This window comes from Oncorhynchus gorbuscha, linkage group LG16 (assembly GCF_021184085.1).
Source record: "Oncorhynchus gorbuscha isolate QuinsamMale2020 ecotype Even-year linkage group LG16, OgorEven_v1.0, whole genome shotgun sequence".
Classification (NCBI taxonomy): domain Eukaryota; kingdom Metazoa; phylum Chordata; class Actinopteri; order Salmoniformes; family Salmonidae; genus Oncorhynchus; species Oncorhynchus gorbuscha.
Window position 1 is genome coordinate 66400381 of NC_060188.1, and position 18874 is coordinate 66419254.

At 45.6% G+C, this 18874-nt stretch overlaps 1 protein-coding gene across 1 annotated transcript in view; it reads left to right on the forward strand.

Annotated features, from left to right (window-relative positions):
- LOC124000100 (neuronal acetylcholine receptor subunit alpha-9-like) overlaps positions 1–18471 on the forward strand; it is a 27778-nt gene extending 9307 nt beyond the window's left edge. Inside the window, exons 2-6 of the mRNA XM_046306230.1 lie at positions 4051–4196; positions 4363–4517; positions 6022–6268; positions 6633–6918; positions 17019–18471. Of these exons, the coding sequence (XP_046162186.1) occupies positions 4051–4196; positions 4363–4517; positions 6022–6268; positions 6633–6918; positions 17019–17809 (1625 nt within the window). The 3' untranslated portion in view covers positions 17810–18471. The remainder of the gene's footprint in view (positions 1–4050; positions 4197–4362; positions 4518–6021; positions 6269–6632; positions 6919–17018) is intronic.
- The last annotated feature ends 403 nt before the right edge of the window (positions 18472–18874 follow it).

Below are 18874 nucleotides of genomic sequence, written 5' to 3' on the forward strand. Positions count from 1 at the left end.
TAGAGAGAGGTGGAGAGAGAGATAGAGAGGAGGGAGAAATAGAGGTGGAGAGAGAGAGATAGAGAGAGAGAGAGAGAGAGAGAGAGAGGGAGAAATAGAGAGAGAGAGAGAGAAATAGAGAGAGGTGGGAGAGAGGGAGAGAGAGAGAGAGAGAGAGAGAGAGAGAGAGAGAGAGAGAGAGAGAGAGAGAGAGAGAGAGAGAGAGAGAGAGAGAGAGAGGTGCGTAACTGAGATAAAGAGAGCGAAGGAGAGAATGAGAAGGAAAGGTGAGTACAGTGGCAGAGAGAGAGAACACATAAGAGGGATAGAAACAATGAGGAGAACGAGGAACTAAAGAACAGATGAGTAAACCTGCTGTTCCATTAGGAGCTGAGAGAGAGAACACATGAGAGGAATAGAAACAATGAGGAGAACGAGGAACTAAAGAGAGTGTGTGCTGTGGCCCAGTCAATGTAGTAATGGGACAGCAGCCCTCTGCAGTGTGGCTGCAGCACTTTATACTGGCACAGAGATGGATGCTGAGCTGGACTGAGAGAGAATGGGGCTATGACAGCCAGTGAGCTGCTGATGGGGTGCTGACTGATCTCAGAAGCAGATAAACATGTTAGTGGACCACTCTGTCTGCCATACACATTATTACACAGAACAAAAATAGGACACAACTTATTTATATTGTCGCCAAACATTTAGGGTATAAGACCTTCTTCAGTGTGCGTAGGAGGCAATGGCAATCAATGTCACGGCAACAATACAGGCCACACACAGGTGGACATAATTATAGAATCTCAAAGTAAGTTTTATTAGTACATTATTACACACACACACACAGTATTAGAGCAGCAAGCCATTTTGCACAATGTGTGAGATGATGAAGAGCATCCAACCATTAAGCACGAACACGTGCACTCACAGTCACACTGAGACAGATACAGAGTTGTCTGTATGAGAGGCTAGAACAATGTTTCACTTTTATAGGTGACACAGTCAAGGTAATTTTCACATTCTTATGCTGAGTTTACAGGCTCCCAAGGCAGGACAGGTAAATACTATCTATGAATATAAATAAAATGCCATGAATCAGCAGACTGAAGAAGCTACTCATAGATGTATGATGCCTTATGACTTGTGGCAACACACACCACACTATATGGATTAGAAAATGATGGAGTAGGTACTCAAGTCCGTAAGAGCACCGCGAAGGAGCCATAATGCCCCTCCTGTACTCTTTTAGACTAGATTTATAGGCACCCCATGGTACCCAAAAAATAATTCCCATCTGTGTCACTGATGATGCATCAGTTGGCGTAACGTTCAGGAACTTGATCAAGGACAGCAAGTTCCCTGTATAATGCTGCACCAACTTTACAGACAAAAGGTTGTAGTTCAACCCCAATATCGCTGCAATTAGATTGGTCTCATCGTTCCCATTCATTTGGATTTGAGGTATAGAGATTTTTCTGAATGTGTGATTTACACAGAAGATGGTATGGAATAATGAGTGGACTCTAGATCACTTTTGAAGTATGACAACACCTGACAAACATTGATTTAGTGGTGAACTGTCTCTTTAACTTAAGGCAAACAGCCGCATCTGGTCAGCTTTACATGCAACGTAGCTCTACCCAGAGCCAACCTCCAATCCTTAACACTGCTGCTTATTTACTGTGTGACGTGACCAGGGAAACCTGTGGAACCTAGTCATTATGGGCTCGGGGACAGGGGTTGAGGTTATGGGATGAATGCTATGTGATGAGGGGGTAGGTTTACAGTGATGGCCTGGTTCACAGATGTGGTTGGTGCTGTAACCAAGACCTCTTGTTGGTTGACATGCAATCCATGGTGTATGTACAGGATATTACAGAGGCTCTAGTACATTCACACATGTACAGTACTGCAGATGGGTAATCAGGCCACCAAGTCTTATTCTAACTACATTCTCTTTCTCTATTCTCTCTCTCTTCTCTCTCTCCCTCTCTCCCTCTCTCTCTCTCTCTCCCTCCCTCCTATTCAAAGGGCTTTATTGGCGTGGGAAACATATGTTTACATTGCCAGAGCAAATGAAATAGATAATAAACAAAAGTGAAATGAACAATAAAAATGAACAGTATACATTACACTCACAAAAGTTCCAAAGCGATAGAGACATGTAACATGTCATATTATGGCTATATACAGTGTAGTAACAATCTGCAAATAGTTGAAGTACAAAAGGGAAAATAAACACATGTTCTACACTGTTTGCCCTTTTCCTTGTGGCAACAGGTCACAAATATTTCTGCTGTGCTGGCACACTGGTATTTCACCCAATTCTAGTTTGCTCTGTATTTTTGTTAAGTCTTTCCAATGTGTCAAGTAATTATATCTTTGTTTTCTCATGATTTGGTTGAGTCTAATTGTGTTACTGTCCTGGGACTCTGTGCTTGTGAACAGAGCCCCAGGACCAGCTTGCTTAGATAATTCTTCTCCAGGTTAATCTCACTGTAGGGGATGGCTTTGTTATGGAAGGTTTGGGAATCACTTCCTTTTAGGTGGTTGTTGAATTTAGTGGATTTTAATGGATTTTTATCATTAGTGGGTATCGGCCTAATTCTGCTCTGCATGCATTATGTGGTGTTTTATGTTCTACATGGATGATTTTCTTGCAGAATTCTGCTTGCAGAGTCTCAATTTGGTGTTTGTCCCATCTCTCTCTCTCTCTCTCTCTCTCTCTCTCTCTCTCTCTCTCTCTATCACACACACACACACACACACACACACACACACACACACACACACACACACACACACACACACACACACACACACACACACACACACACACACACACACACACACACACACACACACACACACACACACACACACACACACACACACACACACACACACACACACACACACTGATTTGTTACATGTACAGACACACACACATGCATTGTTTGAGATTGAGTGACAATAATGTTTGGCAGTAGTAAGTGTAGAGGCACTGATTGTGTCTAACTTTCTGCAGTGGTGGTTGTAGTGGCACACAGGGCGTGCCTGTGCCTGTGCCTGTGCTGCGCTGTGCTGTGCTGTCTACAGTAGGAAGTGAATGGACAGGGATTTAGCCGTTCCAGATGGACACACTATCTCATTTACTGTTTGTAATTAACTTTCCGCTTATCTGCCTCTGTCCCCCTCTCCTTCCCCGTTCCCCCTCTCCTTCCCCGTTCCCCCTCTCCTTCCCCGTTCCCCCTCTCCTTCCCCGTTCCCCCTCTCTTTCCTTCTCTCTCATATATCCAGCGTTTCTCTTCCGTGCGTTGAGTGATGAACTCCCTCCCTCCATTCCTCCAACCCTTTCTCTCTTTCCTCCCCTCACGCTAAAGTCACCCCTAATCTTTTTGTCCTTTTCACCTCTGTTTACTTCTCCCTGTTAAACTCTCTAACATTTCCCCTTTCTCTGTCTCCATCTCCCTCTCACCCTCGGTCTGTCTCTGTCAAATTGAATTTCTAAATAATAAAAAATTAACATAAGGTTTAGAAACATGAGTGTTGCCATTGTTTGTGTGTTTCTTGCCAAACCAAAATCCAAATATTAAGGAACCACAAGAAGCTGGCCCAAACCCCTACAGGAACTCTTTCAAGAAAGGCTTGAGAGACTGCAGGACTTCCCACCAGTTCCATCAATGCAGCGATTAAGGGAGAACATCTGGAGCAGGGCTTCTGCCAGTGACCCTGCAGTTAAAGGGCAACCGCACAAAAGAGAGACCTTAAATGTGCCCACATATAGGAAGAAGCCTAACCAAAAGATACTGTAACATTATCAAATGTAATGACTGTCGTGAGTCATGCATGGGGGACCAGACAGACATGTAGAGCTAGCTTTGTGATCAGCTTATCAAATGACTGGACATCATTAAGTGGATTCCAAGGTCGCTCTAAGGTTAATTGAGCTAGGATTACTGCAGAGCCAATTTTTCCCATTCCTTTGAGAAACTGAGGCTTGGATTTAAATATTGAATAATATAACCCCCCCCCCTCTCTCTGTCTTTCTCTCTCTCTGTGTGGCAGTGAGTCTTGGTGCTCATGGGAGGTATGCTCAAAAGTTGCTGACTGATTTGTTCGCTAACTACACCAACGCTCTGAGACCAGTGGAGGACACGGACAACATCATCAATGTCACACTGCAGATCACCCTCTCACAGATAATCGACATGGTAAACACACAAACACAGGCACAAGGTCACCATGATGACCCCACATCACATGCACACCTCAGCCTCCTCTGATTCTACCATTTCTGTATGTTTTCAGTACCTGTAGTCATTGGACCTGTGTGTTTCAGTACCTGTTGTCTCTTTACCTGTGTGTGTTTTTCTGCAGGATGAGCGTAACCAGATCCTGACCACGTACCTGTGGATCCGGCAGGTGTGGACGGACGCCTACCTCACTTGGAAGAAGGAGGACTACGATGGTCTTGATACCATCCGTATACCTAGTAGTTATGTATGGAGGCCTGATATTGTCCTATATAACAAGTAGGTCTGGCTGGTATTGAGACACATCGGTTCTCCCTGCACGGGTTTGTTGTCCTCTTCCTCATACTCCTCTTCTTTACCCTCATCATCAAATGTCTGTTGTGTTGCCATGGACACAAGCTGGACACCCTAAAAGCCGTTACTCATGGGGTGTCCAGGCAACCAGTCTACTTCTGATGCTCATCACAGTGTATTGGAGCAGGACTTTCTTGTTGATGCACCATGACTAGTGCCAGGGTTTGTCTTGGTTAGGCCACCTGGTCAGGAAAATCTCTTGGCACTTGTTATGATTTATGGCCACCTACAGCCTTTCAAGTTTGTCGTTGCTGCAATGTGCCAATTCAACATTGACAGTGTTTCTAGCCAGAATCAAGTCTTAATCAATAACGCAGTAGACACCAGCCCTGTCCCACCAATGGACCCTGGCCCACAGTTGGGAAACTCTCCAAAAACAACTGTAAAACTGCACACTAGAAAATACAGACAACTGACCTTGACTTCTGTTTATTTTTCATTTTTTAACCTTAAATGGAAAATAAATATAACTAAAGACAAGGTTTGTTGCCTGTCTTTTCTAGTATGCGGTTTTTAAACTTGTTTTTGGACACTAGTTGTTCCTACCTAAACCAGCACTCGAACGTAGATGCACAGGGTTTTCTCGGGAAACACTGTATTAGTGGAATAATCCAGCTCTTCATTCTTTCACAGTCTTGTTATGTTTTAATCTCCCTTTGTTGTTATTACAACTGAATCAGTAATCCTTTTACAACAGGCTAGACTTTCTACATCATTTGTCCTGGAAATATCTGGACAAGTCTGAATGTTGTGTGTTACATGAGACTCACAATAATCCCATACCTAAACTAACACTTGACATGTTTAATTACCAAACCCCTGTTGGAGGACGATTGATAGTAGGGGGATGCCACGCAATGCAGATTCAGTTCCTAAGCTTTGATTTCTGAGAAGAATCAAACTTTTAGGGTAATGACTATTAAAGTTCTAAGTCGAGTCCCTGTGATGAAGGTCAGAAGTGTAGTGATATTTCTGAGTGTAGAAGTGGGCTCTGAGAGGTGGGCTCCACCCCTGCTCTCCCCACTCTCCTTGCGCCCCGGCAATCATCTTTCAATCATCCTGCCTGACCGTCATCGCATCCTTTGTCTCTCTGTGAGACACTCTATGCCCATCTTCCTTCCCTCCATTTCTGCTCTCTGTCCTTTCCCAGTCACTCCTCTAAAGAGTCTTTAGTGACTTGACGGTATCTATTGTAGATAAGAACACATTTTCTATGCTTTTAATTGCCTTCTTTGTTCACCAATGAATTCCTCACACACTCTGCCTCTTCTCCCTCTCTTCCTTCCTCCCTCCGTCTCTCCTTCTCCCACCATCCCTGTCCTCCTTCGCCCCCTCTATCCTCCCTCCCTCCATACTCCTCCTTTTCCCTTCAATCTCCCCTCTCACTCACACACTTTCCCTTCCTCTCGCCTTGCTCTCCTTCTCTCAGTGCTGATGACCAGTTCGCCAGCTCCATGGAGACCAATGTGGTGATCCGTAACGATGGACAGATCATGTGGGACCAGCCGGCCATCACTAAGAGCTCGTGCTCAGTGGATGTGTCCTTCTTCCCGTTCGATGCCCAGCAGTGTCGCCTAACCTTCGGCTCCTGGACACACAATGGCAACCAGATGGACCTGGTCAACGCTCTGGACAGTGCTGACCTGGCCGACTTCGTGGCCAATGTAGAGTGGGAGGTCAGATTTATTAGTTAATTTAGACATTTTTTTATCCTTTATTTAAAGCAGTGCTTTTGCTGATATTTGTATGTGCAAAGCCTGATATGTATGTATTCCCTATTTGCACTTTATTGTTTGAAAACACTTTTGCATTTATAAGACTGTCTTATCTAGTTGTTTCCATAGTTTCTATTCAACGATGCACAATACATGTATTTTATTTGTTTATTGATTAGGATAGAGAGAGATAGGCGGAGTGTGCTGAAAGAGCATTGGTTTGGATTTGAACCCATGCTTGCAGAGGTTCAAAGTATCAGTGTTAAACCGCTAGATCAGCGCAGGCCATTCATTTATATTCTATTCCATGCTATCCTAACTATAGGTTCTGGGCATGCCAGCCAAGAAGAACGTGATCCTGTACGGCTGCTGCTCGGACCCCTACCCAGACATCACCTACACCCTGCACCTGAAACGCAGGGCCTCCTTCTACATCTTCAACCTGCTCATCCCCTGCATGATGATCTCCTTCCTGGCCCCGCTGGGCTTCTACCTGCCGGCTGACTCTGGGGAGAAAGTGTCCCTGGGGGTCACCGTGCTGCTGGCACTGACCGTGTTCCAGCTGCTAGTGGCAGAGAGCATGCCACCCTCGGAGAACGTACCACTCATAGGTGAGAGAGGGGCAGAGAGATGGGCAGAGAGAGAGTGTCATGAGTATAGCAATCAGAGAATATATGGAGAACGTACCACTCATAGGTGAGAGAGGGGCAGAGAGATGGGCAGAGAGAGAGTGTCATGAGTATAGCAATCAGAGAATATATGGAGAACGTACCACTCATAGGTGAGAGAGGGCAGAGAGATGGGCAGAGAGAGAGTGTCATGAGTATAGCAATCAGAGAATATATGGAGAACGTACCACTCATAGGTGAGAGAAGGGCAGAGAGATGGGCAGAGAGAGAGTGTCATGAGTATAGCAATCAGAGAATATATGGAGAACGTACCACTCATAGGTGAGAGAAGGGCAGAGAGATGGGCAGAGAGAGTGTGTCATGAGTATAGCAATCAGAGAATATATGGAGAACGTACCACTCATAGGTGAGAGAGGGGCAGAGAGATGGGCAGAGAGAGAGTGTCATGAGTATAGCAATCAGAGAATATATGGAGAACGTACCACTCATAGGTGAGAGAAGGGCAGAGAGATGGGCAGAGAGAGAGTGTCATGAGTATAGCAATCAGAGAATATATGGAGAACGTACCACTCATAGGTGAGAGAGGGGCAGAGAGATGGGCAGAGAGAGAGTGTCATGAGTATAGCAATCAGAGAATATATGGAGAACGTACCACTCATAGGTGAGAGAGGGCAGAGAGATGGGCAGAGAGAGAGTGTCATGAGTATAGCAATCAGAGAATATATGGAGAACGTACCACTCATAGGTGAGAGAGGGGCAGAGAGATGGGCAGAGAGAGAGTGTCATGAGTATAGCAATCAGAGAATATATGGAGAACGTACCACTCATAGGTGAGAGAGGGGCAGAGAGATGGGCAGAGAGAGAGTGTCATGAGTATAGCAATCAGAGAATATATGGAGAACGTACCACTCATAGGTGAGAGAGGGGCAGAGAGATGGGCAGAGAGAGAGTGTCATGAGTATAGCAATCAGAGAATATATGGAGAACGTACCACTCATAGGTGAGAGAGGGGCAGAGAGATGGGCAGAGAGAGAGTGTCATGAGTATAGCAATCATTGAATATATGGAGAACGTACCACTCATAGGTGAGAGAGGGGCAGAGAGATGGGCAGAGAGAGAGTGTCATGAGTATAGCAATCAGAGAATATATGGAGAACGTACCACTCATAGGTGAGAGAGGGGCAGAGAGATGGGCAGAGAGAGAGTGTCATGAGTATAGCAATCAGAGAATATATGGAGAACGTACCACTCATAGGTGAGAGAAGGGCAGAGAGATGGGCAGAGAGAGAGTGTCATGAGTATAGCAATCAGAGAATATATGGAGAACGTACCACTCATAGGTGAGAGAAGGGCAGAGAGATGGGCAGAGAGAGAGTGTCATGAGTATAGCAATCAGAGAATATATGGAGAACGTACCACTCATAGGTGAGAGAAGGGCAGAGAGATGGGCAGAGAGAGAGTGTCATGAGTATAGCAATCAGAGAATATATGGAGAACGTACCACTCATAGGTGAGAGAAGGGCAGAGAGATGGGCAGAGAGAGAGTGTCATGAGTATAGCAATCAGAGAATATATGGAGAACGTACCACTCATAGGTGAGAGAAGGGCAGAGAGATGGGCAGAGAGAGAGTGTCATGAGTATAGCAATCAGAGAATATATGGAGAACGTACCACTCATAGGTGAGAGAGGGGCAGAGAGATGGGCAGAGAGAGAGTGTCATGAGTATAGCAATCAGAGAATATATGGAGAACGTACCACTCATAGTTGAGAGAGGGGCAGAGAGATGGGCAGAGAGAGAGTGTCATGAGTATAGCAATCAGAGAATATATGGAGAACGTACCACTCATAGGTGAGAGAAGGGCAGAGAGATGGGCAGAGAGAGAGTGTCATGAGTATAGCAATCAGAGAATATATGGAGAACGTACCACTCATAGGTGAGAGAAGGGCAGAGAGATGGGCAGAGAGAGAGTGTGTCATGAGTATAGCAATCAGAGAATATATGGAGAACGTACCACTCATAGGTGAGAGAGGGGCAGAGAGATGGGCAGAGAGAGAGTGTCATGAGTATAGCAATCAGAGAATATATGGAGAACGTACCACTCATAGGTGAGAGAAGGGCAGAGAGATGGGCAGAGAGAGAGTGTCATGAGTATAGCAATCAGAGAATATATGGAGAACGTACCACTCATAGGTGAGAGAAGGGGCAGAGAGATGGGCAGAGAGAGAGTGTCATGAGTATAGCAATCAGAGAATATATGGAGAACGTACCACTCATAGGTGAGAGAGGGGCAGAGAGATGGGCAGAGAGAGAGTGTCATGAGTATAGCAATCAGAGAATATATGGAGAACGTACCACTCATAGGTGAGAGAGGGGCAGAGAGATGGGCAGAGAGAGAGTGTCATGAGTATAGCAATCAGAGAATATATGGAGAACGTACCACTCATAGGTGAGAGAGGGGCAGAGAGATGGGCAGAGAGAGAGTGTCATGAGTATAGCAATCAGAGAATATATGGAGAACGTACCACTCATAGGTGAGAGAGGGGCAGAGAGATGGGCAGAGAGAGAGTGTCATGAGTATAGCAATCAGAGAATATATGGAGAACGTACCACTCATAGGTGAGAGAGGGGCAGAGAGATGGGCAGAGAGAGAGTGTCATGAGTATAGCAATCAGAGAATATATGGAGAACGTACCACTCATAGGTGAGAGAGGGGCAGAGAGATGGGCAGAGAGAGAGTGTCATGAGTATAGCAATCAGAGAATATATGGAGAACGTACCACTCATAGGTGAGAGAAGGGCAGAGAGATGGGCAGAGAGAGAGTGTCATGAGTATAGCAATCAGAGAATATATGGAGAACGTACCACTCATAGGTGAGAGAAGGGCAGAGAGATGGGCAGAGAGAGAGTGTCATGAGTATAGCAATCAGAGAATATATGGAGAACGTACCACTCATAGGTGAGAGAAGGGCAGAGAGATGGGCAGAGAGAGAGTGTCATGAGTATAGCAATCAGAGAATATATGGAGAACGTACCACTCATAGGTGAGAGAAGGGCAGAGAGATGGGCAGAGAGAGAGTGTCATGAGTATAGCAATCAGAGAATATATGGAGAACGTACCACTCATAGGTGAGAGAAGGGCAGAGAGATGGGCAGAGAGAGAGTGTCATGAGTATAGCAATCAGAGAATATATGGAGAACGTACCACTCATAGGTGAGAGAAGGGCAGAGAGATGGGCAGAGAGAGAGTGTCATGAGTATAGCAATCAGAGAATATATGGAGAACGTACCACTCATAGGTGAGAGAAGGGCGAGAGATGGGCAGAGAGAGTGTCATGAGTATAGCAATCAGAGAATATATGGAGAACGTACCACTCATAGGTGAGAGAAGGGCAGAGAGATGGGCAGAGAGAGAGTGTCATGAGTATAGCAATCAGAGAATATATGGAGAACGTACCACTCATAGGTGAGAGAAGGGGCAGAGAGATGGGCAGAGAGAGAGTGTCATGAGTATAGCAATCAGAGAATATATGGAGAACGTACCACTCATAGGTGAGAGAAGGGCAGAGAGATGGGCAGAGAGAGAGTGTCATGAGTATAGCAATCAGAGAATATATGGAGAACGTACCACTCATAGGTGAGAGAAGGGCAGAGAGATGGGCAGAGAGAGAGTGTCATGAGTATAGCAATCAGAGAATATATGGAGAACGTACCACTCATAGGTGAGAGAAGGGCAGAGAGATGGGCAGAGAGAGAGTGTCATGAGTATAGCAATCAGAGAATATATGGAGAACGTACCACTCATAGGTGAGAGAAGGGCAGAGAGATGGGCAGAGAGAGAGTGTCATGAGTATAGCAATCAGAGAATATATGGAGAACGTACCACTCATAGGTGAGAGAAGGGGCGAGAGATGGGCAGAGAGAGAGTGTCATGAGTATAGCAATCAGAGAATATATGGAGAACGTACCACTCATAGGTGAGAGAAGGGGCGAGAGATGGGCAGAGAGAGAGTGTCATGAGTATAGCAATCAGAGAATATATGGAGAACGTACCACTCATAGGTGAGAGAAGGGCAGAGAGATGGGCAGAGAGAGAGTGTCATGAGTATAGCAATCAGAGAATATATGGAGAACGTACCACTCATAGGTGAGAGAAGGGCAGAGAGATGGGCAGAGAGAGAGTGTCATGAGTATAGCAATCAGAGAATATATGGAGAACGTACCACTCATAGGTGAGAGAAGGGCAGAGAGATGGGCAGAGAGAGAGTGTCATGAGTATAGCAATCAGAGAATATATGGAGAACGTACCACTCATAGGTGAGAGAAGGGCAGAGAGATGGGCAGAGAGAGAGTGTCATGAGTATAGCAATCAGAGAATATATGGAGAACGTACCACTCATAGGTGAGAGAGGGGCAGAGAGATGGGCAGAGAGAGAGTGTCATGAGTATAGCAATCAGAGAATATATGGAGAACGTACCACTCATAGGTGAGAGAAGGGCAGAGAGATGGGCAGAGAGAGAGTGTCATGAGTATAGCAATCAGAGAATATATGGAGAACGTACCACTCATAGGTGAGAGAAGGGCAGAGAGATGGGCAGAGAGAGAGTGTCATGAGTATAGCAATCAGAGAATATATGGAGAACGTACCACTCATAGGTGAGAGAGGGCAGAGAGATGGGCAGAGAGAGAGTGTCATGAGTATAGCAATCAGAGAATATATGGAGAACGTACCACTCATAGGTGAGAGAAGGGCAGAGAGATGGGCAGAGAGAGAGTGTCATGAGTATAGCAATCAGAGAATATATGGAGAACGTACCACTCATAGGTGAGAGAAGGGGCAGAGAGATGGGCAGAGAGAGAGTGTCATGAGTATAGCAATCAGAGAATATATGGAGAACGTACCACTCATAGGTGAGAGAAGGGGCAGAGAGATGGGCAGAGAGAGAGTGTCATGAGTATAGCAATCAGAGAATATATGGAGAACGTACCACTCATAGGTGAGAGAAGGGCAGAGAGATGGGCAGAGAGAGAGTGTCATGAGTATAGCAATCAGAGAATATATGGAGAACGTACCACTCATAGGTGAGAGAGGGGCAGAGAGATGGGCAGAGAGAGAGTGTCATGAGTATAGCAATCAGAGAATATATGGAGAACGTACCACTCATAGGTGAGAGAGGGGCAGAGAGATGGGCAGAGAGAGAGTGTCATGAGTATAGCAATCAGAGAATATATGGAGAACGTACCACTCATAGGTGAGAGAGGGGCAGAGAGATGGGCAGAGAGAGAGTGTCATGAGTATAGCAATCAGAGAATATATGGAGAACGTACCACTCATAGGTGAGAGAGGGGCAGAGAGATGGGCAGAGAGAGAGTGTCATGAGTATAGCAATCAGAGAATATATGGAGAACGTACCACTCATAGGTGAGAGAGGGGCAGAGAGATGGGCAGAGAGAGAGTGTCATGAGTATAGCAATCAGAGAATATATGGAGAACGTACCACTCATAGGTGAGAGAGGGGCAGAGAGATGGGCAGAGAGAGAGTGTCATGAGTATAGCAATCATTGAATATATGGAGAACGTACCACTCATAGGTGAGAGAGGGGCAGAGAGATGGGCAGAGAGAGAGTGTCATGAGTATAGCAATCAGAGAATATATGGAGAACGTACCACTCATAGGTGAGAGAGGGGCAGAGAGATGGGCAGAGAGAGAGTGTCATGAGTATAGCAATCAGAGAATATATGGAGAACGTACCACTCATAGGTGAGAGAAGGGCAGAGAGATGGGCAGAGAGAGAGTGTCATGAGTATAGCAATCAGAGAATATATGGAGAACGTACCACTCATAGGTGAGAGAAGGGCAGAGAGATGGGCAGAGAGAGAGTGTCATGAGTATAGCAATCAGAGAATATATGGAGAACGTACCACTCATAGGTGAGAGAAGGGCAGAGAGATGGGCAGAGAGAGAGTGTCATGAGTATAGCAATCAGAGAATATATGGAGAACGTACCACTCATAGGTGAGAGAAGGGCAGAGAGATGGGCAGAGAGAGAGTGTCTTGAGTATAGCAATCAGAGAATATATGGAGAACGTACCACTCATAGGTGAGAGAAGGGCAGAGAGATGGGCAGAGAGAGAGTGTCATGAGTATAGCAATCAGAGAATATATGGAGAACGTACCACTCATCGGTGAGAGAAGGGGCGAGAGATGGGCAGAGAGAGAGTGTCATGAGTATAGCAATCAGAGAATATATGGAGAACGTACCACTCATAGGTGAGAGAAGGGGCGAGAGATGGGCAGAGAGAGAGTGTCATGAGTATAGCAATCAGAGAATATATGGAGAACGTACCACTCATAGGTGAGAGAAGGGCGAGAGATGGGCAGAGAGAGAGTGTCATGAGTATAGCAATCAGAGAATATATGGAGAACGTACCACTCATAGGTGAGAGAAGGGCAGAGAGATGGGCAGAGAGAGAGTGTCATGAGTATAGCAATCAGAGAATATATGGAGAACGTACCACTCATAGGTGAGAGAAGGGCAGAGAGATGGGCAGAGAGAGAGTGTCATGAGTATAGCAATCAGAGAATATATGGAGAACGTACCACTCATAGGTGAGAGAAGGGCAGAGAGATGGGCAGAGAGAGAGTGTCTTGAGTATAGCAATCAGAGAATATATGGAGAACGTACCACTCATAGGTGAGAGAAGGGCAGAGAGATGGGCAGAGAGAGAGTGTCATGAGTATAGCAATCAGAGAATATATGGAGAACGTACCACTCATCGGTGAGAGAAGGGGCGAGAGATGGGCAGAGAGAGAGTGTCATGAGTATAGCAATCAGAGAATATATGGAGAACGTACCACTCATAGGTGAGAGAAGGGCGAGAGATGGGCAGAGAGAGAGTGTCATGAGTATAGCAATCAGAGAATATATGGAGAACGTACCACTCATAGGTGAGAGAAGGGGCGAGAGATGGGCAGAGAGAGAGTGTCATGAGTATAGCAATCAGAGAATATATGGAGAACGTACCACTCATAGGTGAGAGAAGGGCAGAGAGATGGGCAGAGAGAGAGTGTCATGAGTATAGCAATCAGAGAATATATGGAGAACGTACCACTCATAGGTGAGAGAAGGGCAGAGAGATGGGCAGAGAGAGAGTGTCATGAGTATAGCAATCAGAGAATATATGGAGAACGTACCACTCATAGGTGAGAGAAGGGCAGAGAGATGGGCAGAGAGAGAGTGTCATGAGTATAGCAATCAGAGAATATATGGAGAACGTACCACTCATAGGTGAGAGAAGGGCAGAGAGATGGGCAGAGAGAGAGTGTCATGAGTATAGCAATCAGAGAATATATGGAGAACGTACCACTCATAGGTGAGAGAAGGGCAGAGAGATGGGCAGAGAGAGAGTGTCATGAGTATAGCAATCAGAGAATATATGGAGAACGTACCACTCATAGGTGAGAGAAGGGCAGAGAGATGGGCAGAGAGAGAGTGTCATGAGTATAGCAATCAGAGAATATATGGAGAACGTACCACTCATAGGTGAGAGAAGGGCAGAGATGGGCAGAGTGTCATGAGTATAGCAATCAGAGAATATATGGAGAACGTACCACTCATAGGTGAGAGAAGGGGCGAGAGATGGGCAGAGAGAGAGTGTCATGAGTATAGCAATCAGAGAATATATGGAGAACGTACCACTCATAGGTGAGAGAAGGGCAGAGAGAGAGTGTCATGAGTATAGCAATCAGAGAATATATGGAGAACGTACCACTCATAGGTGAGAGAAGGGCAGAGAGATGGGCAGAGAGAGAGTGTCATGAGTATAGCAATCAGAGAATATATGGAGAACGTACCACTCATAGATGAGAGAAGGGGCGAGAGATGGGCAGAGAGAGAGTGTCATGAGTATAGCAGTCAGAGAATATATGGAGAACGTACCACTCATAGGTGAGAGAAGGGGCGAGAGATGGGCAGAGAGAGAGTGTCATGAGTATAGCAATCAGAGAATATATGGAGAACGTACCACTCATAGGTGAGAGAAGGGCAGAGAGATGGGCAGAGAGAGAGTGTCATGAGTATAGCAATCAGAGAATATATGGAGAACGTACCACTCATAGGTGAGAGAAGGGGCGAGAGATGGGCAGAGAGAGAGTGTCATGAGTATAGCAATCAGAGAATATATGGAGAACGTACCACTCATAGGTGAGAGAAGGGCAGAGAGAGAGAGAGTGTCATGAGTATAGCAATCAGAGAATATATGGAGAACGTACCACTCATAGGTGAGAGAAGGGCAGAGAGATGGGCAGAGAGAGAGTGTCATGAGTATAGCAATCAGAGAATATATGGAGAACGTACCACTCATAGATGAGAGAAGGGGCGAGAGATGGGCAGAGAGAGAGTGTCATGAGTATAGCAATCAGAGAATATATGGAGAACGTACCACTCATAGGTGAGAGAAGGGCAGAGAGATGGGCAGAGAGAGAGTGTCATGAGTATAGCAATCAGAGAATATATGGAGAACGTACCACTCATAGGTGAGAGAAGGGGCGAGAGATGGGCAGAGAGAGAGTGTCATGAGTATAGCAATCAGAGAATATATGGAGAACGTACCACTCATAGGTGAGAGAAGGGCAGAGAGAGAGTGTCATGAGTATAGCAATCAGAGAATATATGGAGAACGTACCACTCATAGGTGAGAGAAGGGCAGAGAGATGGGCAGAGAGAGAGTGTCATGAGTATAGCAATCAGAGAATATATGGAGAACGTACCACTCATAGATGAGAGAAGGGGCGAGAGATGGGCAGAGAGAGAGTGTCATGAGTATAGCAATCAGAGAATATATGGAGAACGTACCACTCATAGGTGAGAGAAGGGGCGAGAGATGGGCAGAGAGAGAGTGTCATGAGTATAGCAATCAGAGAATATATGGAGAACGTACCACTCATAGGTGAGAGAAGGGGCGAGAGATGGGCAGAGAGAGAGTGTCATGAGTATAGCAATCAGAGAATATATGGAGAACGTACCACTCATAGGTGAGAGAAGGTGCGAGAGATGGGCAGAGAGAGAGTGTCATGAGTATAGCAATCAGAGAATATATGGAGAACGTACCACTCATAGGTGAGAGAAGGGGCGAGAGATGGGCAGAGAGAGAGTGTCATGAGTATAGCAATCAGAGAATATATGGAGAACGTACCACTCATAGGTGAGAGAAGGGCGAGAGATGGGCAGAGAGAGAGTGTCATGAGTATAGCAATCAGAGAATATATGGAGAACGTACCACTCATAGGTGAGAGAAGGGGCGAGAGATGGGCAGAGAGAGAGTGTCATGAGTATAGCAATCAGAGAATATTTACTCCTCTGGGCTTTTGAGGCCATTTTATCTCCTTCTCCAACACTAACTGAGACTGACTAGCTCTCCTCAGAGACTTTTGTAGGTCTTCTCCCATAAACTCACAGGCAGAGATGCTTAGTAAATATTTAATGGGTCTTACTCAGCACAAGATCCTCATACAGCCTCTCTCTGCTGCTAAATTGAATTGCCTGGCTACTGTATAGATGAGATGTGATACAGAGCAGGGAGACCTTATGAATACAGAAGAAGCATATTTTGTATGTTTATTCCATATCTTATTGTGAAATAGTATAGGGACAAGCAAAAAGTGCTTATGCATTTTGAATCAACATCGAGATGCAGGCAGATTAAAACAAAAGTGAAGTAGGAACTTTTGCAATAGGATTTCAATACATTTGTTTTTTTACATTTTCAATAAAGAAGGTATCAGCAAAGTGATAAATTGTGTTGGTGTTTGTGGGATAATGTAACGGTACAGAGGCCAGTCGATAGTGGCTGTCCAGCTAATTTAATGTGCCGCAATCACAACTCGATAACCTATACTCTGTCTTTCCTCTGTGGAGCAATTATGCTTGTCTGTCTATTTAACACTGTCTAGAATCCTGAAGGCAGTGATATTATGTAAGTCAATGTACACCATTACATTGAATAATGATGATTATGTTTGAATGTGTGAGAGTTGTTATACATGGAATTGACTGTATTGCTGATCACTATTTCCCCACAGGCAAGTACTACATTGCTACCATGACGATGATCACTGCGTCGACCGCCCTGACCATCTTCATCATGAACATCCATCACTGTGGTCCGGAGGCGCGTCCCGTCCCTGAGTGGGCCCGCCGCTTCATCCTGCACTACCTAGCACAGATCTGCTTCGTCTATGAGGTGGGAGAGAACTGCTTCACCGGCATCCCCAAGAAACGGGCCCCGCCCGAGCTCCCACCTGACCACAATATCAACCCCCAAACCAGAAGTACCAACTGGGATGTGAATGGGGAGTCCTTGGGAGGGAGGGGTGGAGAGGAAGGCGTTGGGGTGGGCGTAAAAACACAGAAAGAGGAGGGGGATAGACTGAATATGAAAAGAGGCTCATACCAAACGTTTGAGCCCAGTTGGTGGAAAGACGACCTGTTTGTGAGTATAGATACTGTAGAGGAGGAAGAGGGAGCAGCAGGAGGTGAGAAAGAAGGAGGAGGAGAGGCAGAAAGAGGCAAAGGTGGAGGAGGAGATAGAGGCTGTGTGGGAGGAGGTGTAGAAAGAAGGAAAGGTTCATTAGGAGGCGCAGAGGCTAGGGTTAGGAGAGAGGTGGTGGTGAGGGCCCAGTGTGTGTGTCAGCACCAAGCGCTATGCAGGAACATCGAGTACATCGCCAGCTGCTACCACGACCAGCGCTCTACCCAGAGACGTACGGGTGAGTGGAGGAAAGTGGCCAAGGTTATGGACCGACTCTTCATGTGGCTCTTCTTCATCATGGTCTTCCTCATGAGCCTCCTCATCATGGGCAAGGCTGTCTGAGCACGTGCAGAGAGAAAAGGGAGAAGGCTCCGTCCGGGTACAAGTTACCCTTAGGCACAGATCTAGGATCAGATCATACCCTTCCCAAATACTGACCTTAACCATTAAGGGGGATCCCAAAAAGACCTTAGATCAGTTTCTAATGGCAACTTTATCCTACTCCGAGGGGCAGTAGCGGCCAACTAAACCATTCACAAGTTTACCACAGGAGATACCGTGTATGTGGAAATGTGTTTTTGTACCTAGTATACTAGCTGTTTATGTTCCAAGGCTGTGATGAAGAGGATTAATTGGAGGATAATCTCTTGATACAGTGGTGGGGAACTTGGCAGTTTCTCTGTATCGCCACCATACATATGTTTTCTATGTGGATCTAAAGTATTTGTAGAGGAGACAGGAACACACTTAATCTGTGGAATGGAGCCAAAGCAAATCTTCTGCCACCCTGAGACTGTTATCAACACACACACATGCAAACAATCAATTAAATGTATATATATAAAGCCCTGTTTACATCAGCATTTGTCACAAAGTGGTCATACAGAAACCCAGCCTGAGACCCCAAAGGGTAAGCAATGCAGATGTAGAAGCACGGTGTCTAGGTAAAACTACCTAGAAAGGCAAGAACCTAGGAAGAAACTGAGAGAGGTACAGTCCTCTTCTTCACACACACACACACACACACACACACACACACACACACACACACACACACACACACACACACACACACACACACACACACACACACACACACACACACACACACACACACACACACACACACACACACACACACACACACACACACACACACACACACACACACACACACACACACACACACACAGTCTTGTACAGCTAACCTTGTAGCGACACACAATTCAGTCCCATTCTAAATCCTATTTTCCTTAAACCTTAACCTAACCCAAAATCCTAACCTTTACACTAACCCTAAAACTAACCCTAGCTCCTAACCTTAACACTAATTCTAACCTTAACCCTAAACCCCCTAGAAATAGCATTTGACCTCATGGGGACGAACAAAATGTCCCTAATTGGTCA